The sequence below is a fragment of the Megalops cyprinoides genome, chromosome 7, assembly GCF_013368585.1.
Source record: "Megalops cyprinoides isolate fMegCyp1 chromosome 7, fMegCyp1.pri, whole genome shotgun sequence".
NCBI lineage: Eukaryota > Metazoa > Chordata > Actinopteri > Elopiformes > Megalopidae > Megalops > Megalops cyprinoides.
Genome location: NC_050589.1, coordinates 9,797,425 through 9,824,337, shown reverse-complemented (window position 1 = coordinate 9,824,337; position 26,913 = coordinate 9,797,425). Strand labels below are relative to the sequence as shown.

Below are 26,913 nucleotides of genomic sequence, written 5' to 3'. Positions count from 1 at the left end.
GCTACACTTATGTCAGAGAAAATTTGGGGACACAGAAGAACGCAAAATGCGTTTTATCTAAAATTAATTCGACCTCCTCGTCGTAATCAGAGTGCCTCCCGGAACCTATGAAACTCCAGAAATTACAGTGGGACGACCAATGAAATTTGCTAAAGGAAAACGCCATAATTTCTGAGATGACCAATGAAAACACTCATTCTTGAGCGGTTCAAAGGCCCGCACGCACAGCAACACAGCGCGTACGATGTCACTTGAGCATGTGTGTAGTTTTCTTCCTGCTGTATAAATTTCATGGCAGCTAAGGTTAGCTGGTTGTTCTTTCTGTCTGTTTTTACCGAAAAAAAGAATGCAGTCGTAACTTATTTGCACGCAAGGCGGGGGCTTGCTTGTTTGCTAATTAGCTGATCTGACTTCGCATTGAAAATAGCTAGCTAAATGTGTTGGCTAGCAAGAGTTGGCTAGGTAGCTAACGATAGCCAGTAATGTATCTTAGAATAGCCGAGTGGTGCGCTTTGAAATCGCCAGAGGTTTAGTATGCCATCACCAGGGTGCATTTTGTCCACAACTGAAATGCAGCCCATCATAGTTAGCTGATAGAGAGATGACTAAACTGAATAGCCAACGTTTGCTAACTAGGTAATTTCTGACTTTGTTGTGCTTAGGTACTAACTTATCCAAAAGCTTAAGTATGTTCATAGATAAAAGCACGATACCAGCCAGATAACCAGCTGTACCCAAATAAAGCCAGCTATAGTAACATTAGGTGCTTTGGTACAGGTGACCAGAATACCAGAAATACTGGAGCTTAACTGTACAGTGCAGACGCTCATTGCTACCAACAGTAAATTTGGGTGGCTGATTTTAAGGCCACTAGTCTGAGGATTTTTTTTATGAAATAGCTTGAAAGGAATAGGGCTATTATTGCAGGTTACAATCTATTGTAAATCTGTGTTATGGATATGTTTTGTTTGTCCCTGGGTATAAAAACATGTCTTTCATTTTCCCATGTTCAGTTAGACTACGTGTACGAATGAGGCAACAACACCATGACGTCAGGAAATCCCAACATTGATGAGAAGGTGCTGCAGTACGAAACGTTTATCAACGAGGTGTTGAGGCGAGATTTACAGTAAGTAGCGTTACTCAACTATGTAGCTACTGCTCTTTGTAACTTTATGACATAATTCTCTACGTTTATTGCTGGGTCTCTACACTGTCTCTGTGGTTGTAATTAGTTATAATTATTTATCTCGTGGTATTTATCACTATCTAGATTGTTCAAATCTTTCCTTTCAGGTCTTCAGACTTAAATTACCATGCTGATTATAAGATTAATGTGGATTTTAGGTACGCTATTTTACTAGGTATGTCTGTCGCAAACTTCAGGGTAATCAGCTTTCTCAGAAATGTTTGTCTGGTCATATTAGCAAACAACGTTTTTGCATGTTTAATCCCAGCAGCAGGAATCTTGTACTTAAGTAACAAAGTTTATTTTGAATAAAATCTGTTGTGAGTTTTGGCTTACAGTGGGTGTTTTGACAGGAGAGTGTTGGAGCAGAGAGACGCTGTTTATGAGAAGATTTCTCAGTATCTGCAGCTAAAGAACGTCATTGAAAGCCTACAGGTAGAACCCTCTGATTAACATGCGTGTATAATTCATGCAAGGTGTCTGTTTCTGAAGTTTTTATAGTCTGCAAAACGGCTAGAATTTTGATGGTGAAACTTGGTGCTTTCTGAATCTAGATTCATGCAATAAGATGATTCATATTTATATTTATGTTTGTGCTCTGACATCCCCTCACCCTCTTTCAGGAATCTGGAAGCAAGGAGCTCAAAACTGAAGTAGACCTGGGGTGTAATTTCTATGTACAAGCTCACGTGTAAGTGATTCAAACGGAGGCAATGTCCTGACGCTAGTCATACTGTCATTGAAGTTGTGAGTGATTCACCCGAAAATGGAACTGCGTGCCTTGTTTATTTTCATCAGGGAAGACTCGTCCAAGATCTTTGTTGCTATTGGCTATGGCTTTTACGTGGAGCTCACACTGCCAGAGGCTCTGAAGTTCATTGAGAAGAAAACAACCCAGCTGACCACGTAAGTGTTGTCGTGTCAGTGGTCAAATGGTATTTATTGCCATGGTTTTCTTTGCTTCCTTTCCATTGAATGTTTGTGTTATGGTGAGGTCAATAATACTATTTATATAAAATTTTTCAGAGTTTCTGTGTAGTTTTTGAGCACTGATACAAGTAGTTGAAGTAAGGTGAAATTCACAAAATGACTTAACAGCGGTTTGACCACTAGTACTGTAATTGTGATTGCCTTGTTGTTGCCGCAACGGTGTCTTTACAGTAATTTTTTTTTGATCGTGGATCTACAAAAGATTGCTTTTTTGCTACATTACTGTCACACAGCATCTTAGTTAAATCAGTTGCATTGTCCTTGTGGTTATTCAGAGCAACTACAGAGCAAACCACAGCATGTTATCTTCTAGATTATTTTGATGAATTTGTAAATGATAAGAATATATTGTTAGATGAACAGCACAACCCATGCTGACCGCTGCAAGTGTTTGACATTCATTTTTTTGTCCAATAATTTAGTGTTAATTTGGTACAAGTGACAATTTGACATGCAGAATTTAAATATGTTTTTTAATAAATAACATTGCTGTGATTGGAGCCTTTCATTGTTTATTAGAATTCATGAATTCATGTTCTGCATTTATTCTGTCTGAGGATTTCATAGAAGTAACTGTTCCAGAAATGTCCAGTTTAAGCACAACCTGTGGTATTTGAAAGTTTTGAATGATAGCTTGATGACCCCTCTTAGCAGATAACCCTGCTTCTACCTGTGGAAAAAAAAATTATTCACACTGTTTTGCTGGATTAATCTGAAATGTGCAAATGTTTAAATGTTATATCATTTGATGTTGGTTTTGTGAACATTAAACTTAAATCCGTACACCTGATTTTGAACTTTTTGGTAACCCTGATCCATCTTCACTTGTATTTTTAGATATACGGAAGCATTGACCAAAGACTCAGCAAAAATCAAAGCCAATATTCGCATGGTATTGGAGGTAGGTAGCAGTTTAGGTGTCCTTTTAATAATTCTGCCATTATGAGAAAATATTCAAATATTTTAGCCCCTATGATTTAATTAAATCAGATTCCACTTTTGTATAAATGTATAGTGTTTTTTGAATTTGCTGTCTTTAACTAGTAGCCTCCCTGAAAGTTGAGGCACGAATAACAACGACTAATAACACTTTAAAATTAACTTGTGCACCTGTGGAGACACATAGGAGACACTAGGTATGCACATTTTACCAACACCATTTCACTCATAATTTACATTTGCTGAAAGCCTATTCTTTTTTTGAAATGATGTTGAGTGTAGATGGTTATGAGTGTAGTTGACTAAATAACTCAGAATTCCAAATGTATAAGAAGACAATAATTTATGGTACTCAGTTTATATTTTAGTGCATGAAAGAATTGTACGTGGGGTTGATTATTGACTTCTTTGTGTTTATTCAATGAATGTCTTTTAACAGGGCTTAAGAGAGCTTCAGGGTCTGAAAGATCTGCCAGAAGAAATGAGGAGAGAGGTGTTGTAAATCATACATTTAGACCTTCTCTGAGTTCAAGAAGATGGCCTTTGTATTGTTCTTCTACATGGTTGTAACATATCAGGTTCATATCTCACTCTGTAAGTTTTAAACATGATATTTTTGCACAGAGAAATGGGAGCTGAAGCGAACTTGCCTTGAAGGCAGGTTGAATGTTTTTTTCCAAGACACCCTTCTGAGTAAACTGGGCAACAGGTTTTCAGACATATCTGGCATCATGTTTCTTTATTTGACATGACTAGTGTGGATATTTATTCTCATTTCTCCACAATACTGAGTACTGTTGTTAAGTTGATTTGATGAAGATGAGAACGGATTACGGCAAGTAGAATTTCAAAGCATAGAATAGTGTGAATATAAGAATTAAAAAAAACTATGCACCTAGTCATATTTGGAGTCACAGTTCATTCCATGTTGCTGGTCACAGTCATTGCTTATGTATTTCTGAAGGAGAACATTTTTTTCTTTATCAGAATGCAGCCCATCTAAATAAACTTTAACTACCTGTTTAATATGAGCTAACAATTTCTGTTTCACTTATGCCTCAACTGAGGAAGAAAAAACTTACAAAAATCAAGTGTATTGCTCTTATGAGGTGTAACTTAAACGAGTTCAGAGGAATAGTTATTCAAGGGGCAGCTATAAGACTTTGTGTAGACTATTGTTCATGATAATGAAACAAAACCGCTCTAGCTACTATTTCCAATTATCTCTAGTTGGCCATTTCCAAAAGTGACACTGCTCTGTTGATGGCCCCTGCAGACTTGGATCAGTCTGAAAAGTAAACTCTTTCCATGCATGATCTTGAGGTGCAGTCAGCTGTGAAAAGATGTCAGATGTCTACTCTTTTTTCAACATGACTGTCACAGTGGTGTCACAGCAAGTAACTAACATTTCATCTGCTGGCTAATTTGATAAAAAATGATGAGTACCTGATCTATTATACTAGCAGTTACCTGTCTAAGTGGAAGAGCTGTCTCAAGTTGACAGATTATAATATTCTCCTGTATTGTTTGGTCTGCAGCATTCAGAGAAATGGTAGTCTCTTTTGCTTTGCTGTTCCACTTTCATTCACATAGTAGCTAGTTAGCTGAATATCAAGCCGTTAAATTAAAAATAGGGTATTCAAGATGACAATCAAAATGTGAGTAAAATAAGAAGCAGGTCACATGACCAGCCTTTCACCAGTGTGAGACCGCCTTTTGTGCATATGCCATTTCCTTAAAGAATGCCCAGCCCTCTGCTTATTGTCTACAAACACAATACATGTATGTCAAATGTTTATGAAAGGTCTTGCCTTCACACTTAACTGTTTATTTACCTTAACAACCACAGACACACAACTGAACCCTTTCAGCGCATCAGGAGATAAACCGAGGGAAATGTGCAATGAACAGGCCCAAGTATGGTAGTGAAAGTAGTAATCTCTACAGTAAATGCTTGTCATTTCTGATAAGCCCACTGTTAACCCACCCACAGCTTCAAACAGAACAGCAAAAGGCGAAGTAGTCACAAAGGAACTCAAAACCACACTCTGGGGGAGGGGGATTCTTCTAAGCCTTTCATTTCGATCAAGCTCTTTTTTTCTTTTTTATTCATTCTGGTGTCTTCTAATCACCCTGTTTTTGTTTCTTAATTTGAGGCATGTTCAATGGTCAGGTTATGCAGAGGTGTGAGGCTATGATGAATACAATACTTAAACATGATCTTTTTTTTTTTTTCATTTGATGGTTTTTCAATCAGAAGTGACAGATTCAGGAAGGAAGAGGATTTTGTTGAGAGAGAAAGGTGAGCATTGGTGATGAGTGTTTTGAAGGCTTTTGCAGTGGGTGAAGGTACCATTTAGGGATCACTATGATAGCCAAATTCTACCAAGAGGTCAAAACTATTCTTGGTTTATGTAGCTATATTTGGTATTATACTATCACTTCAGATATGAAAATTATCATTTGGGGAATGATTCCAGAGGTCTCTCTGAAATCTGTGGAAGCAGATGGGGATATATATCCATATTTATATTCAGCCGATATGTGACAGAGTGCTGTCACTACGGTTGAGTATGCGCTCTGACTGCCATACCAACGAGACTGGGGTGGGGTGACTGCTCTCGCCCTTTGCTACACCATACATTTCTCCCCTCTCTCATTTAAACATCTTTCCTTACACCTGGCTTTGTCCGTATAATCAAATAATAATAATGTTTATTCAAAATCAACTTTTAAAATTATGTCTATGTATAGAAACATAGCACCTATTTATGATCTAATTCACTCACTATCCATTAACAGCTGCTTAACACACATTTGTAACTGATGCTGACCACATGGAAAAATAAGTGTACTGTGTCCAAAGGATGTTGTAACAAGAACAGACTACAAGCTGAAATCTGGTTTAATTTCACTTCTTCAACTACTGTACATTTTGTATTAAATTCATTTTCTTTCCCTTTTACTACCATCACACATTTAGAGAATGCTGGAGCATTCTGACAGGTCCTCCTTCTGTAGGTCCTGCAGTACATATACTCAGGTCTTATTTTTAAACTTCTGCAGTCTGCAATGGATGTGTGCATTCTGGTGTGCTGGGATGCAGGGAACTTGTCTGTGTGGAAAAGAGATCATCTCATCTTTGTGCTGACCAGTAATGATAGAGTGGGTAATATTGATATTCTGACTGCTGCTCTGCCACTGTCTAGATGCACTTTTCACATAGATGCTCGTTAGGGAAAAGTATGAGAAATTTTCCCTGCTGCACAAAAAGCATGACAATTATGTTGATCGCTGTACTCTTATTCTCAATGACAGTCTTTGTGCGCAGGCCAATAAAAATATATAAAAATAAATGTTGGTGCTGTTTCCTTGACACAGCACAGAGTTTTGGGTTTATTCATGAGCTTCCAACTGTGTTCTCTCCTTTTTATTTGTTCTCCTCTGGTCAGTATACAAAGAATTCCGAGAAACTTGAAACACAAAATGAATGACTCCAAAATTATATTTTCCACTTTCCGTCATATCCCCTCATATGATTAGTCTTTCGTGATGGAGTCCCCATTACACTAGTAACGGTTACCATGGAAACTGGAAGTTGAATTGCAGCAGGAATATAAGACCTGCCTCCCAAAATAGCATTCTTTTTCTTATTGGTACAAACAGGCACACACTGACACAAATGGACACATGAACACCCCCGCACACTAGAAAAATTCACTCCCTGTAAACCTGATATAAGTTGTGGGACACACAATATTTTAACAGAAACAGATTTTTTTGCAGAGGCAGTCAGTCTTATAATAAGAGAGTTTTGACAGAGCGATACTTAGGCTATTAGGCTAATAGTTAATAAGTAGAGCAAGGAGGCAAATCAGCTAAACTGTGCAGCTAATTTCCACTTGGAAGATGGTTGAGTAAACCTAATGCTATTCCAGTTGCAAATATTGTTCAAGCACACATAAATATGCAACCTGCACACCATTGTACAGTTATTTTTTCGACAAAATCAAATACTTAAGTGAGGCCTTCCATCAGCTCAACCAAAGACTCCGAATCTAATGCATCTGTCTATCTAGCTTCTGACACTAATAGTTAAATTCATATTAGCTTGCCACATATGAGTGAAAAACCTATTCAAAGAAACAGGTTAATGTTTACAGTTTTTATGATAATAATAGCATATTACACAATATGGCACTATGACAAGTGAGCCCTCCAGCACGTTACTGGGCTGATTCCCAGATGACACTTCTTAACCCGAATTACTTCAGTAAATAACAAGCTGTATAAACAGATACAAGTGATGTCAGTGGTAGAGAGGATCAAAATGTGCATTTTCATCTCATTTCATTTTTTAAAACTAAGCGACAATGACAGAATTATTTAGCTAATTGTGTCATCTGGCTCATGTAAGTCAAAATCTAACGTAATGGACCATGTAGTATATTATGTATTCCTCTTACAAAATGCATATCAAATGATTGTGACACTCTTAATTGTGTACGTTCAGATACTGATGATTAAACTTAGGCTGGCACTCGACAAAAAATGTAAGCAGCAGATTCCATGAGAAAGGGACCAGGGTGTTCTGATTTGGCTTAGAACAGTTATTTTTTTCTTCCTGGTACAATATTACCACGTGCAACGAACAACATGAATACACTTCTATTACTTCCAGATTTAGAAATGAAAAAGGAAAAAATCTGACGCTATGTCTGTTTTATCAAATCGTTCTGGTAAATAGCCAGCTAGTAAGAAAGTCAGAACGATATGCTTTAAAGGAGAAAGATAAGGAGGTTGTAGCTCTGGTTATCTGGCTGACACTGGCACTATTGCAGTGCTTGTCACTGTTGCTGACTTGCCAAAGGAGAAGGTGGAAAAGTAAACATTATTTAACGTGAGCGGTTAACGAGCTAGGTTGGACATAGCTGTCCTCTTCAGTGATGTTCGAGGATGTGTGCAAAGTGAAGGACCCAGCGGTATGAGCGCAAGCATCAAATATAACCCCTAATCCCCCCGCACATGCTGGTATTATTATTTTTTTCTGGGAACCATAAACGTCACGGACCCGGTGACGTTGGTTCAGTTTGCAGCCTTTGCAGACAGCAATACCGACCAAAGGAGCTTAGAGCGGAACGCGAAAGTAGCCGAGGCGTTTGTGGAAACAGGAAGCAAAAGAGGAAAAGCAAAAGCAGAGGGATCTCGACTGCACGCTGACGGATCGCGAAAGGGCGCACTGTTCGGTGACCGATGCGTATCATGGACCACTACGGAAAACCCCTGTTATTACGAAGGACGCGAGAAGACATTTTGCGGTGCTTTTTAAAGTGGAATTGCGTCTCTGCTTAGCTAGCTTAGCTAGCTAGCTTAACGTCTCGTATAATTGAAACGGAGTGGCTGACTAGCTAGCTGTGAACGAGGGGGGGTCCTCGATACGGTTTAAAATTGAACAATTTTATCGATCGGCTATCACCGATGGACTCCGGAAATTAAAACTAGCTACGGCATTGAAACAGCAGTACCCAGTTAGCTAGTTGACTGGCGCCAACGCAGTAGTGGCTAACGAAAAGAGAACATTTTGACAGACAAACAACATCAGCTAGCTAGCTATCAGAGCTAGCTATGGCTAGCTGGGTAGTTAGTCTAGATAGATAGCTGGCATGGTGGAAGAGATGTATGTATTAGTATCAGAGTCATGTTACATAATTAGCTACAAAAGCGGATTGTATCTGAAGATCGTATTTCGTTGTTTGTCTCACCACTCAAATCGACTTTTGACATCTTCGTTGAACAAAATCAGAATGGATGTAACCACACACATAGAATAAGAGACTTCGCAAAACATGGATTCAAATCCTCTTTTAAGTGGTAAGTTTTGATTTGGTGGCTTAGCAGGTACTTGCGAGCTAGCAGTAGTCTTTGAGTACTTGACATTGTCAACTAACGTTACCTGATTACGGTTCTATTTGTCAGCTAGCGAAATAGCTAATGTAAGTTAGCTAACTACCTACGCTGTCAAGATGATAACTGGTTACTTTTTACCTCGTACCTAACGTTAGCTAGATCAAAAAGGCTTAATACTACATGTAACGTTTGATGGCTTTATTACATAGCCAGCCTTTCTTACATAGCTAGCCTTTCTAGCACCCTGACAAACAGTGGTTCGTAACTTAAAACTATTGAATCTTTGCTAATCGCACCAAAATGACGCGTCCAAAGATCACACTGGAGGGCATCAGTTCAGTTTGGTAGATAGCAAAATATGTGGGTTGCATTCCAATCCGTTTCCTCGGTCCCTGCGCGGCTCAGTTCGGTTCATTACTGCCGTGGTTGTGTGTAGAATAGAAACAAAATATGACTGTAACAAAATCGCTGCTGTTAAACTTACTGTACATCAAGCACCTGGCAGATTGTCAAAATCACGACGAAGAGTCATTTTTAGAGCACAGCGTAGGAGAGCCACAGCAAAAAGTATAACTTAAATATTGGACAGAAAAAAAAACAAATCATAAGAATGTAGAAAATATTAATGCAGTGATGCAAACTGGTATTGTAAGGGCAGTAACCGGATGGTACATGTTTCACAAGAACGCGACGGCAAAAACTAACAACAGCATGAAACAGACACAGCGATGATGGCATTTGTGTTTTAAAATCATGTCTGTCAGTCGGTCCACGGTGGAAATCATGTTGCAGTCTAGTCTGACCGTTTACACGGAACCCCACAGTCTCGCTGGGTGTATGACTAGCAGGTCCTTCGGTATGGTGTTAACTGGCTCTTGAGTCAATCCACAGCACCAGTTTGACAGGTAGAAAGGTGAGATGAAATTAGAAACGAAGTGAGAATATATATTTTTGTCCAGTATAGCACAGCTATGGAAATGGGATGTTTTGGTGAAGTTGGTCACATTAGGTGAAGTTGGTCACATTTGTTGTCTTTTCTCATGTATCTTGAAATCTCAGTAGTACACTTCCAGGTCACAGAGATTTCAGTCAACAGGTCCTGATATATGTTTGTTGTTTATAGACATTTTGATAAATTTTGAAAGTTTAAGTACTAAGTGAATCCTCATCTCCTAAACACTGCAGCGGAAAATAAAGTCAGAAATTCAGCATTGACAGGAAGCCAATAAACCAGACAAAGAAGTGTAGCAAACTGTCATGGTATTTGTCTGATAAGAAGCTTTAGCTGTCAAACTGCAAATTCAAAGGTGGGATTATGATCTCAACGAGTAAAAAAAAAAAAAAAAAAAAGCAGTACTAAATCATATTGTACTCAATCCTGTTTTGGTGTTGTCACACCGAAGATTGTGAATGAAAAGTGAGAAAAGGCAGTCCCACTAGGCTGAGCATAATGTGGACGCTGAATTGGTACATTTTGGGAAAACAATGGCTGGTATTTGGTTGCATGTCATTTTCCAAATCTGAATCAATTCCAGAAGTAAATTACTGAGACTCCCCTGGAGAGGTCAGTATTTTCTTTTTAGTGATAGCTTGGATTTTTTTTTTTTGGGGGGGGTTAAGGTAGGAGGTGTTGAAATGATTTAGTTGGTCTCATTAATACCAACAGAATGCCATGGCAGCTAGCCAGCATGCAGAGCTATACATGCGGTGAGGAGTCATGCATTTGTGCTGTTCAATACATCTGTGTCTTCCCTCCCTCTCCTGAGACAGACTACAGTTAGTTCATTTGCATAAAATTACCTCCCCCGATCTGATCTGTGCAGCTGGTCAAGACACTAGTTATTTGAGGGGATCAGTATCAGGCTTACCATTTCTTGTATGCTGAGCTGATGACTACATTTTGTTGTTTTTTTTTTTGGTGGTGACTTGTGGCATGGCCCAGGTTGACAGAGATTTAGGACAACAGGAAGTGAAATAAAACCTCTTCTGAGTCATAATGTCTGTTTGATTATTTATCAGTGTTGTTTTGATGTGCCCACAGTGCTACCATGTTTTCTGTGCCGTGCTGTTGTCAAAAGAAACTTCTGCACCATTCGTGAATGCATGATGCTCTGAATTGTGGATGAAGTAGTTTACTCACTGTTACCAGATCAACGTGATCAATTCTTAACATTTGAAGCTGCTCAACCAATTTAATTCACAATATTACGGCATATGTCATGACTATTGGCTTTTTCCCAGGGCAAGTATCTTCTTATCAGCTCACTCAGCTGTCTTGCAATTGAGAGGCAGGAACTGAAAAGTGAAGTGATGTGTGAGCTCCGAATTTATGCAATTCCAGTTTTCCCTTCCGTCACCACAGAGGACAGACTGCTCATGTATGTGTGTCGTACCTCTGTGGGTCATCTGGCTCATCAGTCAGTTAGATGAGAGACGGTCAGCTGAGGGACAGTCATCAAATTGTGGCATCTCTTGATACATTATCATGCTCCCAGGTCCACTTGAAATATGTCCGTGGTCTCATATGACTTTATTGTACTATAACAATAGTTGAGCTAAAAAAAAAAAAAAAAAAACAGTGCAAATAACTGGAAGTGTCACTTATTTCACTATTCTGAAATAAGAGGTCTGCAAGGAAGCGTATGTGCAGCAGAAAGTGAAACAGGAGGAATATTAGCTGAGATGTGGCTAGGCTAATGGAAATGTCACGTTACATTTCCCCTTTGAACAATGGAAACGTTTTGTTGTGTCAGTTTGCTCCAGAAGCAAGATCTGAACTTTGGCCCAAATTGAACAGACACATACGTAGCCTATTGCCCTGACAGCTTTTTGATAGCAGAAGAAAGCTGCAGTACACGTTGAATGATGGCAATACTGCAACGCTATTGTTTACCACTGTGCTGTTTAAGTTCACGCAGTTGTGTTGGACGTTGAGTGTAGAAGACCAAATCGTGGCAGAAAGGGTGTCTTGTTATTTTGATCTTTTGAAAGTGTGAGAAACTACAGGCTGCTCTGGTGAAAATCATTTGAATACCGCACACAGGGCTGCATTAGAGAGAAGCATTGCAGAGGCAGCTTATGTAAATTAGAAACAGTGGAAAACACATGTGACTGTTTACATGAAGTACAATAATCTCTTGCAAGGAATGAAAATGAACATGCACAATGGGCCAATTCAGAGATGACTTCACAGTAACTCACGGCGGGTGTCCTTATAGTAGTTTAAGGCCATTTGTGATGATCATAGTTTCTGCTGTTTTCCCAGTCTGATAGAGGATCGTCTGTGAACTGTATCATTGGAAGAACGTCATTCTCAACCATTTTCTATTATAGGAAGGATTAGAGCTGTCCGTTTCTGATATCGGCTTTGGCAGAGAGGGCTTTAGAGAAGACATTACTTTGGTGCGTTGACTCGTATCACACATCAGTGACACAAGTGCCTTCAGAAGAGGAACGCGTGCTCCTCCAGGTCATAACTCTGGCCTTGATGAACACTGAGATTCAGTCTGATTGGCCTCATTCTTTTGGGGTTCATTATTTGTTCTTGTCATTCTGCTCTGGTCTAGCTTATGTCATCCACATCAGTAGCAGATCACAGTGTCATAGCTGCAAGGTGCAGGGTTTAGTCAGTGGTGTTCAAGCCCACTGATGTAGTTATGAGTAAACTGTACCTGACTTATCACATAAGTTTTAACTTCTTTTCGACAAAAGGATGAAAACAGACTTGTGACATGAAACATTGTGATCCTGGTGAGGAGATGGAAAAATTATTAAAGCTAAATGGCCAGACATCCAGCCTAATAGCATATCAGCGGTGCATATAGCATTTCAGTGTGTGTCTATGTATTCCAGTTCCTGTCATTTTAAACAATATTAAAATAGTTATTTAATAAGCAGCTCTGGGTTTTCACCCAATGTAAGTAATGTTACAAGACACCTCGTTCGAACAAGAGGCTTAATCTCTGGGTTGAAGCTATGAAAAACACCCAAGGTCTTTGTTCGCTGGCAGGTTGTTTCATTGTGAAGGCCTTGCTTTGTTCATGATTGTATGATGGGTCACCTTGTCACCTAGTCATATATCCTGTCCCCTTAGGGACTGAGTTGTGGTGCTCGGGTTTTCTGCTCGTCGGGGTTCAGTGCACTGTGGGGGATTTCTGCCTAGCCTTGCGGGTGTGGTGTGGTGTGGCTATTGCTGCATTGTACCGGCTCGGCTTATAAAAGTGTGCACCAGGAGGAATGAGCAGAGCGCGGTTTTCACTGCCACAAGGCAGTGTGCAGACTGTAAAGGGCAGCTGTGCCTAACCGCTTATGCAAGGTGGGGGGATTCTGTTCTCTGCTTATTCCCGCGGGGTGCTACTGTCATTGATCTTGTCATTGTGGTGAGTTTAGGAGTACAGTATGGGGCCTTCTCAAAATGCCACGCCAGTGATCACTGCCTTCAGAAAAAATCTGTCAGCATATGGAATTATTTACCAATATGACTGTATTAAAACTGTCCAGGTTTTATGATACTGAATTAAATTTCTGCTTGGTTACAGTCTGGTTGTATTTGTTACGCCACTGATTCTCAATCCTGGTCCTGGGGCCCCCCTGCTCTGCACGTTTTCCATCTTTCCCTGCTCTACCTACCTGACTGAACTCATCAGTGGCACTTTTGATTAGTTGAGCACACCTGATTTAATCAAGAGCATGCTAGTCATTTCAATCAGGTGTGTTTGGAGCAAAGATAGATAGAAGATATGCAGGGCAGGTGGGCTCCAGGAGTAGGATTGAGAAACACTGTACGCTGATTCCCATGCACCTGGGGCTTACTGAGATTTACAATTCTGCACATTGTGTAGCCCATAAATAAGCCTGCATAGATGATCTAAAATGAAAGGAGTATTTGCGGTAAAGGACCCTGCATGGGGACGCAATATTCTTGTCTCTTGTAGGGGTGGCTGAGTGCTTATCAAAGAATTGGAAGCATTATAACAAATGCTGAAGTACTGTAATTATTCCTATTAAATAGTTCAGCAAGTAAGATCAATTTTGTTTGAATCCATTCCAGTAAAGTAAAAATGGGTATCATATGAGCATAGCCAGTCCTACACTGTAGTACTGTAGTAAGACTTCTGAACCCATTAATCTTCTTAGCATCTTTCTGGTAAGCCACTGAAAGTGGGTGGGATATGTCGTTTTGAAATGCGTGTGGTATGAAACCATAGCAACGCGTTTATTCCCTGAACTTTTTGAGCGTGGCGTCAGATGCATCATGGCAAAGAAGTGGGAACATTTTTTTGGGGGAGAAAAAAACCCGCTAAAATGATAAGTGCAAGTTTTGCAAAGTATAGATGGCATACCACAAACCACTGGCTAAATGTGTCACCACACACAATAGAATCAGGCTACACAGACAAACCCTGCGACACAGGGAAGAAAAACACTGCCCACCACAAACGCAAACACTGGCCACCGGTTTTTCCCATAGCAGGTTACCCATGAGCCTGCTCAAATGAGCGAGGGCTACCACTGAGTATTTTTTTTTTTTTGAAAGTTAAGGCTCTCTGTAAGTCATGCAAATGTGCCCACATTACACTAAAAGGATTCTAATTGGAAAGTTAGGGTCTGACTGCAGAAGTTCTTAATCGGACTGACCGGCCTATTTGGCACGGCTTTCTAAGCCTGCCAAGTGAGGTGAATGTTCTGAGAAGTTATGTCCCCCTCTAGTCGCCGTATGTTATTGCAGTGCTGTGCTCTGCTGTTTGCATTTTGATTTGAATCAATTCATCTGGGACTTAACTGTTATATCAGCATCTAGCAGGAAAGGCAGTGTTTACTGTGTCACGCTGCATGGGTGACTGGGTGACACAGTAAACATCTTTTGCATCTTTTGTGAGGTGACCATGTTACAGTTAAAACATGTTGCTTGAATTTTGTCTCATTATTCAGTTTGATTACTTTTAATTTGATTTACATTTTTATAATGAAGCAAAGACAGAGTGACCAGCTCAAAGGAGACTGGTGTAGTTTCCGGTCAACTCCAAGACCTTCAACTTTCTGAATTCTGTGTCCTGAGAGAAGTTGAGCCAAGAGTGCTGAGAAAATGTGTTGTTTTCAAAATGTTTACATGATATCCAGCAGCAGAAATATAAAAGTGTCTAGCAGGCTTTGTTCTTTGTGTCCTCTAACCTTTTAAATTACAGGCAGCACAGATAAAAGAGTGTGCTGTTTTCAAGGGCAGTGGTCTGCTTCTTGTATGCTTCCTTCGCACTGAACGTACAGTAGCCTTGTATACACTCATAATTTATTTGATCGTAGCATTAAATTGCAACGTAGTGCTGCCTTAGGAGTACAGGCCGACAGTAAAATGCAGAGATTGTAATGCGGTGTAATTTTTAATAAATGATTTTTATGTAAAATGGGTACATAAACACAGCAGAGGTACTATACCTTGTTCTCTTGCATGGCAGCACCAGTGGACAGTATTAGAACGCCATTAAAATCAGACCTGCTTAGTGTCACATTGCTGTGGAGGTAGTATTATGCGGATGACACCCTGTTTTTCAGCTTGCATTAATCTTTAATTTAATTACTTTTTGAGGTGTTACACTGATGTTGTACTCTCATATTACTGCTTTTAACTCCATGAAGTAAATTTTTGGCAGTCAGAGTAAATAAAACACCCTCTTTTTTTTCCTTATTGGATAGAATTGTTGTTATAGCCTGTATGATACCTGAATACTAAAGATGAGATTGTGCACAGCTGTGCTCGAGTCAAAAATATTTCATTGAACAAGAAAGATTTACACTGGTCGTTTTTCTGTTTCCCATAACCTGTTGTACTGACTTGAGTAGCTTCATGGTGTTCTCCATCCTATGCAGGACATGCTAGGCAAGCCAGTGACAGGCATGGCACTTTCCTGAAGAATTAGCCAATTAAAAATCGGTAAGAGTGATGAAACAGGTCCCTGCTGCTAAACTGAACCTCCCAGCATTTGCCCTGCTTCAATGCAGTGTAAATGGGGCCAGCGTTTCTCCTTGTCCCCTAGATTTTCCAAAAAGCTGTAGTTGAATACAGAAAGAATAGAGGTAGGACTGTGGGTAGAGGAGAGCAGAGGAACAGGCTCCAGTTTTGAAGGAAAAAGGACAAACTGTTTAAAATGAATGTTTTCAGATATATTTCAAATAATGAGTGAACAGGTTAGAAATGTAATATATTTGTGTAGCACTCTTCTGGTTCTGTTTCTCCTAGTTCTTCTCTGGTGTATGAACAGTCTGGCAATCTCATCGTTATCTTTGAGGGCACAGTTCTGGTGATATTTGATCAATGTGGCACACTGCTTTGTCTGGGCATATTGTGTCCAGCCTTATCCTATTATGTTATCTTTGGTTCCAGACTGAAAAAACATGAGGCCCTAATTGGCTGGGCTGTGATAGTTTGGTCATTCAGCTTTTGAAATTGGATCGCGGTAGCTGTCCACTTAGTCACGACTAAACAATAGCCGAGCCCTCAATGGTGATCAAACATCCTGTATTACACATGAAGACTGAGATGCTGAGAGCAGCGCTGTTTTATTTAACTTTATGTGGTTCAGATGGTATACGGTTCTTTTGGCCATAACGTGATGTATCTTGTTCTTCTCCGCTGCAGATCTGAAACTACTGGCTCGAGTGTGTATTTGCACTTCAAAGGCTGAGGCACAGGTGTCATGTGCTATCTGATGCAGTCTTGTCATGCTAAACAGATGTTTCAAGGGCATTAACCCTGTGCACTCCCTAGATACATAGTCTGTTTGGCCAACTCTTATTGGAACTCTGCAGCAGAGGTGATTCTGTGGAACAGACCGAAAAAATAACCAGTAAGCTAGTAAACTAATAGTGCATTTTATCTGAGGTATGTTGGTGAAAAAAATCATCTACTTTTCAGTCTTCTGATGTGAGACTAATCTAATGTAATCTCAAATCAGCATAAAATCTATATTTATTGCAGAAGTTCAGCATATTTGTATAAGCCGAGTAATTGAAAGATCTGTCCCTGAATGCACCTGTAGCTGCAATTACTATTTGAAGAAATGGACTTTTTATTTCTTCTGGTCTAAACAGTTGTTGATCCTGAATTTTGTCTGTGAGAATGCTTTGTTAGAGAACAGACAAAGAACGTGTCCAGGCAAGAGATCCCTGTGTGGACTGGTTGCACAGAATGAAGACCTACATGAAAACTCTGGCAGAATTTAAAACGTGTTTGATCCTGAATTTCCTCACAGGCCATTAATATGTGCAGAGGATATAGATAGTGTTCTCTGTACCAAGCTATCCACAAAACTACAGGAAAAGTCAGAATGTAAATGTCAGTCAGAGCTTCTAAGGTTATAGTTAAATCAACTTAAGTGTGAAAACCTGCACTTTACATTTTGGCCTCTTTAGCCAGGGGGCACAGGTCTTTCTGGAAAAAAATGAACTGCTTTTACTTACATTACCCAGAGGTGTAGTTAGCTGTGGAAGAATGTAAAATAATAAAAAAGAGTACTATACAGACTGCGTGATATACTTATTCTAATATAATTATTCTGTGCTGCTTTCTCCCCCATCCTGTCTCATGAACACAGCTTTTTCTGTCAAACGTGGTCTAACCACTTGCTGACTGCACTGAGTACAAGGTAGCCAGCTATACCTGGAATGACCCATGTTCAACCACACCCCACCTGCCAACAGCATATTTAACATGTTTAAGCACACCTGGACACATGTGAGTGGAAAACAAACATTTGTTGTCCGTGTGGCGTTACACCTACAAATATGTCATCTTTCCAAACGTGGCCTTGGAAAGGTAGTCCTTTTTCAGAGTGAACTTCACAACTGTTAATACTTCATTTAATATCTTTTTGAAACAACATTTTTGTCCTCTAGTAACTCTTATGTGTTGAATTTAGGACAGGCACTGACTTTTCACTAAGCAGCATGACCTTGCATTCATTTCACGTAAGAATTACTGTTAGTGAAATATTTTGCAGCACACACATCCACAGATAAGCCAGTACCAGGCAATAGGGTGTGACAGAATACCTAGAAATAGCTCCCTGAAACAAGGCAGTGACTCTGGTGTGAAAGGTCAAACAGTTGAGAAGAAAGTTTTTTTTTTTTATGACCTTTCCTTTACATTCCTTTACAAGAGCTTTACCGTATTTCGATGGGTGATGTTATCTCGGTGTTTTCATGAGAAAGTCTGCAGTCTCGTGATGACTGTCTTGTCCCAGCAGGTCTATCAGGTGTCGTTGCACTTTCGCACAAAACACCTTTTTTGCAGGATTGTGGTGAAGACGAGACATGAAAGTTGACGGACTTGTTTCAGTTAGATCTGCCAGTTTTTTACAGCTCTTGTGTTTGCAAGGTTTTATGAATGTAATCCCATATAAGCTCTATAAGCATATAGGTCTAATATCATGTCAACATCTTTCATGTTGGTTTTCTGTGTAGAATTAAATGAGTTAAATAACTATATGCATTCCTCTTCTGAAAAAAAAGAGTATATTTCTGTGGCATTGCACAGATGGGAATTCCTCAGATGTGGTGTATTGCGAAGTTGGCCCACGTATTTATTAGACTGGCCCTCCAGTGACTGGGCTTTAGCTCTTGTCCTGCTAGCAGTGGAAACACTTAATTGTCACTCTTCACGCTGATGCAAGTGTCATAAACAGAGTTTCATCACGGGTGAATTTTATAATTTGGCATGAAATGGCTCCAGTTCCCTGCGGTAATCGGCGCTGTATTTTGGTCACTGTGTCAGCGCTGAACATTGAAGCTTGTAAATTGCTTGAACGGCAGTAGTGTTGTTCAGTGATCTTTTGGGAGGTTTTTTGGGTTAATGGTTCTCTCGTGTGGCCGATGGGGAGGTCTGTGTGGCGTTTATAGTGGTGTTGAGTCATAAGGCAGGGATGGCGTCAGTGCAGAGTCATTTAAGCACCGGCCTACATACTTGTTCTTGTGAAAATAATGGCACTTTGATTTCTCACCGGCATCTTCGTTCATGTGTTAATGCGTACGAAAATTTTCCATATTCATTTTAAAGTGACGCTCTCTTAACAGGTGTCTAGCCATCTTTTCAACATCGCTAACATCATACATTGTGCATAAACCATTTTCATTCATTTCATTGATAGTTTTCACGTTGGACACCGGGGGGAATTAACACAACAATGCCTTCTTCTTCCTTAGTAACAGTTGCCTATACACTTATTGCCACGGTGATGGTTTCCAGGGTGTTCGATGGGAGTTACGTAATTGGGGAAAATGGTAATGGGCTTAATTTGCATGCCGAGCGCGCTCTTCCTTAACTTGTGCGTCTCGGCCTTTCCGTGTTTGTGCTTGGCCCGTGTTTCGGCAGCGAGCCTCGCTGTGACCGTACTATCCTGTGATGACAGCAGTCACTGGTCAGGACGATCACACCCACAAACGCGCGCTCTCGCGGTCTGCGCGTGACAGGTAGCTGTCATCATGGTCTTTATCTTTGACTCGTAGGACATGGTTCCCCTGCTTATTAGAGCGTCTGTTTTCCTGGGGCTTTTATTCCTTGCCAAAGGGTAGTGAAATGCCACTGAGACATGTAGGCGCCCCCCCTCCTGCGCTCCCGTTGTGAAGCAGCTCTGCTCTCTGTCTCCCTCTGACCCCCCCCGCCAGCCATGGACCCGTCCATCACCCTCTGGCAGTTCCTGCTGCACCTGCTGGAGGACCACAGCCACCGCCACCTCATCTCCTGGACCTCCACCGACGGCGAGTTCAAGCTGCTGGATGCCGAGGAGGTGGCGCGGCTCTGGGGTCTCCGCAAGAACAAGACCAACATGAACTACGACAAGCTCAGCCGGGCGCTCAGATACTACTACGACAAGGTAGGCCGAGCGCGCGCGCGCGCCCGACAGGGCCGTGGGCGGGGCCCGCGTATCACACCGGGAACAGCCACAACAAGGCCCACAGCCTTGAGTCTATTTCAAGGACTGTCACCGCAGCACTGTCCATTATGAATGCATGCAACTGCCACTGTAACCGATGATGCATCTATTTGTGCTACGCAGTAGAGTACGCAGATACTGTCACTGCAAATGCTGTTGCGAGGAAGCCAAAGCAGACCGAGTTTTGTGCTGCGACATTGTACTTTTCCACAGAAGCATTGTTAGGCAGCACCGTTGCTCTTAGGCAACAGTTGCATTTGTAAGCTTTTCTGGATCCAGTTATGGTAAACTTGGAAATAATGGCCACTGCTCTATGACTGTGTTAGGTGAGGTTGTACATGAACATGCTGTATGAATTAACAAGAATTCTTTCACTCCACAAACAAGTGTTAGCAAACAGATTTGTTAAATTATGTGTTTTTTAAAAATTACATACTGTTGATTGTTGTAAAATCACCATAGTGGCATGCAGATACATTTCCTAGTTGAATCAGTTTAACTACCTTTTATGCCTTTTTTGGTGTAAAAATGAAGTACTACACTTACAAAGTTCTGGTTGTATATATGTTCTGTAAATATTTACAAGATTGGCATTAGGGTACTCAGGTAAATGATCTTTTTACTTCTCTATAGACAGTAATTCTCTAACTCCTAACCCCTTCCACAGAATATAATCAAGAAAGTAAGTGGACAGAAGTTTGTCTACAAGTTTGTGACCTACCCTGACCCGTCCGCCGGGGAGGGGGTCCGAGGGGGGGAGGAGTCCCAGCGGCAGGAGACCCAGGTGGACGTGGCAGGCCTGGGTAAGGCCACGGGGGGCGCTGCCCCAGCCTGCCTGTCCAAAAACCTGCAGGTCCAGCGGTCCTCCCCCAGCTCTGTCCAGCGCAACTCCCGGAACGACTACATGAAGTCGGGCCTGTACTCCACCTTCACCATCCAGTCCCTGCAGACCCCCTACAAGGCCCAGAAGCCCATCAAGACCGAGCTCTCGCTGCCCCTGGACACCCTCCCCAAAGCGCCCAGCGCCGACAAGGTGCTGCCAGAGGTGAGGTGCCACACCTGTCTGGCTGTGTGGGTGCAATCCTCTCAGCCTGGTCTGGTCCCATTGTAAAGGATAGGTGCTATGGATGCTGTCCACTCAGCCTGGACAGTTCCGGGTTGAAAAGATAGGTGCTATGCTGCCTTGACTGCTGATGGTACATGATTAAGTATTGGAAGTTTTCTCCAGGCTATGTTCAAGGGACATCTAAGCACAGTGGGCTGAGAGCAGAACCGCCACTGGGCAATTCCTCATTTGTGTTTAAATCAATGGAAAGTACAGAACTCAGGAGGGACTTTTGTAGTTATAGATTTGCAGCATTTCTCGTAAGCTTATTAAATGTTGGACAGTTTTTGGAAGAATTTTGCAAAAGAGATCATTTAAAACACAGCCAGTGTAATCAGGAATGTCTGAAGAGAGTTGAGCTGTGACCTGAACTGTTACTGCTGGGAAAGAATGAACTTCATGGTTCTAGCAATTCTAGTCTTACACTACTGATTTTTGACATAGAAATGTAGAAATGTTAGCTGAAAATATGTAAAGTGGGATTGCACAAAATACAAAATAACTGAAAATATCTTCCATAAACAGCCTTTATCTGAATTTACCATTCATCACTGTTAGTTTAGAAGTTAGCCTGTTTTCTGTTCTTTTTTATAATCCCTTGATTAGTTACTGAAGGTAAGAATGGCTGTATCATGGCAACCGCTGTATCATGGCCGGTTGTGAGAGCTCCACAGGGATAGGCTGTCTGAAGTGTCTGTCCTCGGTCAGGTGCCCCTGCGTGCGGTGGAGGGGCAGGGTTCTTCGCAGGGTCGGGGCTTCGTGGAGAGCAGCCTGCAGGTGATAGTCACCCAGCCCTCGCCCTGCGCCACCCCTGCCCTCAGCCCCCAGACCCCGTCAGGGTCGGCTACCGGCAACACGGTGAGTGACAGGTCATTCTGAACAGTGCTCAATTACACCAAAGAACCTACCACCTCTGAACTCCTTCTGCAGAAGTGGCTTTCAGCAGTACTCCTGCAGTATCTTTAAAGTCATTGATCTAAAGACTAATATAATTAGGTGCAGACCTCTTTTAGTTAACTTGGTTGTTGATTTTATTTGTGGCTATTGGTTCCATTTTATGTACTTGTGTGCTGCTGTACAAAATGATCTCTCGATCAGCTGAAGACACTAAAAAGATTTGTACAAGTACATTGCATTACATTAGATTATTATTTTATTGTCATTTAGCAGACTAAAGCGACTGCGACTTACATAGGTTACAATTTTTCCATATTATTCATGTATACAACTGGATATTTACTTAGGTGATTTTTTTGGGGTACCTTGCCCAAGGGTAGAAAGGCAGTGCTCCAGCAGGGAATCAAATCATAAACCTTTCAGTTACCACTAAACCACACTGCTGCCAGTAATACTGTATTTCACTCTTGTTCATGAGTGGTACCACTGCAGTGAGGCCTAACGTTTCCCTTTGATGTTATTTTAGCCTCAAAGCTCCCAGCCACAGAAAGCCCAAAGTCAGGGAGATCCCCCTCAGATCTACCTGACCAGCGTTTCGGACCCGAACTCCCTCACTCCCCTCATCCCCCTGGCCTCCGTCGGCACACCCGTGGCCTCGGGCGAGTGCGTGGTGACCCCGCAGCAGAGCCACCAGGTCTTCGTGGTGATCAAACCGCCGGCCACCACGCCCGCTGCGCCTGCAGCGCACGCCACTCCCGCCGCCCCCGCCGCGCCCATCAAAGAGCCCAGCCTCCCGTCCGAGGAGGAGCTGCTGGAGATCGTGGGCCTGGAGGAGAAGCACGTGGAAGAGGTGGGGGACCGTGCGCCCCCCTGCAGTCCGCCTCCTTTTTCAGAGCACACTGCAGGGCGATGTTTTGGACGGCAGGAAAGGCTCTGTTTATTCATGGGTTTGCTCTGACCTTTCTCTCCCCCCTCTCCGCCAGGTTCCTGAGCCCGTGCCAGTGCCGGTGCCAGTGCCAGTGCCGGTACCGGGAGGCGCCGAGGTCCCGCCCGCGGTGGAAGCCCCTCCCCCCTGCGTGGAGCCAGCCAGCCAGCCTGTGGGGGAGGGCGAAGGGGAGGGCAAAGACAAGGCAGAGCTACCAGGTAAGCCAAGAGCACCCACCTTCAGCTTTTGAGCCCACTATGATACAGAGCAACTATAAAGTGAGCTGCCTGTGGTGAGAATAGTGTGGAGTAAGGCTTTGATCCTAAAAGTGCTTTCCCACTGCCAAATGTGTATGCAGCCTGCTGTGCTTCAAGGCCTACATCTCCCGAACATTATCTATTCCTAACTTTCACTGCACCAGAACAAGCTGAGCGGTGCCCACCAAGCTTTGCGATATTAAACTTTGTTAATGATTGATAAGTGCTGTTTTAATAAAGCATAATTTTAGGTCAGAGTGTTCTGTGCGCTTAGTGCAAGGAAAGAAGAGATATCTTAGAAACTGAGTCAGCAAGTAGTGCTGGGGGACCAGTTAGCTGTAGGGAGGTGATCCGTACAGTCTGCCAAATGGGATTTTTTTAGCGTTAATTTTCCAAAATTGTTTGACAAATTAATTGTTTCTTTTGCTAAACAGTGGATTTGTCAGTTGAGATTTGTTTAGATATATAAAGCAAGAGCTTTTAAATGCTAAGCTATTTACTATTCAAATAGCCATTACCTTTCAGTGTGCTTTAGTATTTTGTTTGCTTTAGATATCAGAATAGGGCTTCATTGATGTGGCTCATGAAATTGCTGATATAATCTAATCAACAACAAAAACATTCCCAAGGGAGGAATGATTCCATAGCCTCAGCATTTTAAGGTGATCTGCACAGACCACTATAACTGACTTCATTCATGGAGACTGAAAGCATGGCTTACTATACTCGGCGGAAGGTGAAAGAGCAATTTAAATGTCTCTGTTAGCTGGGTTGGATCGGTACAGTGAGATTAATTGTAACGTGAGCCCAAAAGTCAGCTCCACAGAACCCCCCCCCCCGCTATGAGCGCAGCACCGGTACCACTGCATTAATTAGGTTTAGTCCACCGCTGATGATGTCGGTTTCTCTCTCGCCCAGAAAACTCTGTCACGCCAGCAGTGGCCCTTCCTGGCACCGCGCCCCAGGAAGGTCAGCCTCCTAAATCCAAGAAGCCCAAAGTCCTGGAGCTTCCCTCCTCCCCGACCCTGCTGCCCGCAGGTCTGTCCCTGGACAAGGTCAATGCGGCGGTCAACAGCCTCCTGGCCCCTGGCAGTGCTACCAACACCCTGACGCCCACAGTCATTACCTCCCATGCACTGGTGAGTGGAGAGTCACAAGGTGCTCTTATTATATTACATTACATGCATTTAGCAGATGCTCTTCTCCGGAGCGACTTTCATCGCAATAGAACACAGGTGTATCCGTTTAATTTAAACAAGCAACAGTGTCAGACCAGGCTCACAACACTCCCAGACCAGTGAGTGTGAGCGTGACACTATTCAAGCCCTACCACAGATTAACTTGTGCACTCTGTCAAAAGCCAAGTATACTACGATGCAACAGGTCTTAGAACACAAATTCATAATACATCATAATGCTATGTAAGGAGCAGAGCTTGTGACTGAAAGGTTGCTGGTTCAGTTCTCCACTGCTGCTGTACCCTTTGGCAAGGTAGTTAACCCACAATTGCCTCAGTAAGTATCCAGCTGTGTAAATGGATAACATGTAAAAACTGTAACCTATGTAAGTTGCTCTGGATAAGAGCGTCTGCTAAATGCCCATAATGTATTGTAATGACTTGCGCATCTTACAGTTTTTACTTGATACCCATGTATACAGCTGGATATTTACAAAGGTAGTTCAGGCTAGGTACTTCACCCAGCAGTACAACAGTAGTGCCCCACTGCGGAATCGAACCGAAAACCTTTGGGTGATAAGCCCTGTTATGGAGTGCTATGCCTCATTGCTTCTGGGTGTCCTCACTAGCACCTCTGATAGAGGCTTTGTGGACACAGGGGGAGGCCTTGATCTCAGCCTGTGGCCCAGATAAAAGCTGAGAGCAAAGCATTTCGAACAGCGCGGTCACTGAGGCACACAGGCTCCCGTCGGCCCCGGGCACTGGGGCCCGACCGAGCTGCAGGCAGCCAACCGCACCTCCGCCGCTGTGATCTGAGCTCCGCCCACGCTCAGAGGGGACCCAGAGATTCCTCTGAGAGGGCGCAGCGTAGCCAGCGGGCGCCGGCTGGTGCCGCGTGGGCGTCGCAAGCGTCACCGTTCAGCTGCCGTTTTTTATTCGGTGCGAAATTCCCAGCACCTCACGGCAGAGTCCTCACAGTACCTCACAATATCTCATGTACATGGAAACACGTTTTTCTTTTTTGGCTTTTTTTCCCCCAGGACAACAGAGGAGTGAATGGCAGCACCGTTTCCTGGGTTTAAAGGGTGGAGTTTTAGTGTGTACTGGTTTTTGAGGTGCTCATCTCTCGCTCTGTCTCTCTGGCAGACCCCTGTCCTGCTGACGCCCAGCCCCCTCCCCTCCACCATCCACTTCTGGAGCACGCTCAGTCCCATTGCCCCCCGCAGCCCGGCCAAGCTCTCCTTCCAGGTAGGAGCAGGTCACCTGTCTGTCTGTTGTCCAATCGTACACACTGGAAATGCAGGCACTTCAGATGCACCTCCCTACTGCACTCAGATGGACTGCTCCCTAGAACCAGAGCATCAGCTCCCTCTGCTGGTGCACAGCGACAGTACAGGCCTAAGCCAAACCTCGCTGAGACACTGGTGGATTTTAACAGATCAATTTCTCACTTTGTCTGCCTTTTAAACAATCAAACCTATTGATTCTTACTCGTGTTATAATTGAATTTTACCAACCAAGTACATATATATATATGTGTGTGTGTGTGTGTGTGTGTGTGTGTGTATGTGTGTGTACGTGTATGTGTGCTTGCGTGTATGTATGTATATGTTTGTAAAAATAAACATACATATATTTGTATGCCTTTTTATGCCTGCAGGTAATATATAGCAATAAATCCAAAACAATAACTAGTTCATCCGCTTTTCTACTGTGACATAGTTGTTGCTTTGAAACCACTCTCTCAGGACAGGAACAAATCTTATCGCTCACTCTCGGGGTGCTTATCAGTCAAACTGTGGGTTTTTTATTTTTTTTATTTTATTCCAGTTCCCCTCCAACGGAAGCAATCAGATCCATATTCCCGCGCTCAGTGTGGACGGGCTGTCCACTCCAGTGGTGCTGTCTCCGGGTCCCCAGAAGCCGTGAGCTTACAGCCTTGGTTGCCCCCTCCCCCGGCCCCTGGGGGCTCCCTTCCCGGCCCAGCCCAGGAAGAGGCTGAGGGCGGACACATAGACAAGCGGCACACATCAGTCAGCGGAGCTCTGAGCGCAGCGCTCGGTGACGCTGTTTTTGAGGCTGTGTGTGAGTGTGCGTGTGTACGCACGCGCTGGGACCCGTTTCCCGCTCACCTGGCCCCTGCGCCAGGGTGGAGCTGCAGACAGAGAGGCAGCCGTTACAGCGCTGAGTCCGGGAGAGTTTTACCCCATCCCTGTGCTTTCTCCTCTTTATTTATTATTATTTTTACATCACAGATGTAGATTCGTAAGTGCATCTCTCTCTCTCTTTCATTGTTACTGAGACTCTCTTTAGGTGGAGTGTTCAACAGTTTTATAGTTTGCTCTACAGAGTGGTTTATTCAGGAGCGGGATTAAAAAAAAAAAAAATTTTTTTGGACGGTGAATTATTTTTGACGAAGAAATGGAACGATTCTTGATCTTGTTTAAACGGCTCTCACCCATTCCATTCTCACTCGTACTCGGAAGCCAGACCTTTCCCATTTTGACTGGAAAGATGGACGGCCACGGTGATACAATCTTGTATTTTATTGCCACATATACTGTGGAAAATGGAACAATTTTTTTTTTGTTGCAGGAAGCAG

The 26,913-nt window shown here is 42.5% G+C and overlaps 2 protein-coding genes across 2 annotated transcripts; both read left to right on the top strand.

Annotated features, from left to right (window-relative positions):
* Window positions 1-438: 438 nt before the first annotated feature.
* Window positions 439-4,314, top strand: uxt (ubiquitously-expressed, prefoldin-like chaperone). Its single transcript, XM_036534156.1, has 7 exons — window positions 439-636; window positions 1,014-1,129; window positions 1,543-1,624; window positions 1,813-1,880; window positions 1,988-2,095; window positions 3,017-3,080; window positions 3,558-4,314. Exons 2-7 carry the CDS (start codon window positions 1,047-1,049, stop codon window positions 3,618-3,620), a joined length of 468 nt encoding a protein of 155 aa, XP_036390049.1. The 5' UTR covers window positions 439-636; window positions 1,014-1,046; the 3' UTR covers window positions 3,621-4,314.
* A 3,918-nt stretch (window positions 4,315-8,232) lies between these two features.
* On the top strand, window positions 8,233-26,765 carry elk1 (ETS transcription factor ELK1). Its single transcript, XM_036534369.1, has 9 exons — window positions 8,233-8,989; window positions 19,682-19,890; window positions 20,618-20,995; window positions 21,764-21,913; window positions 22,479-22,802; window positions 22,936-23,095; window positions 24,053-24,273; window positions 25,458-25,559; window positions 26,142-26,765. Exons 1-9 carry the CDS (start codon window positions 8,965-8,967, stop codon window positions 26,238-26,240), a joined length of 1,668 nt encoding a protein of 555 aa, XP_036390262.1. The 5' UTR covers window positions 8,233-8,964; the 3' UTR covers window positions 26,241-26,765.
* Window positions 26,766-26,913: the final 148 nt, after the last annotated feature.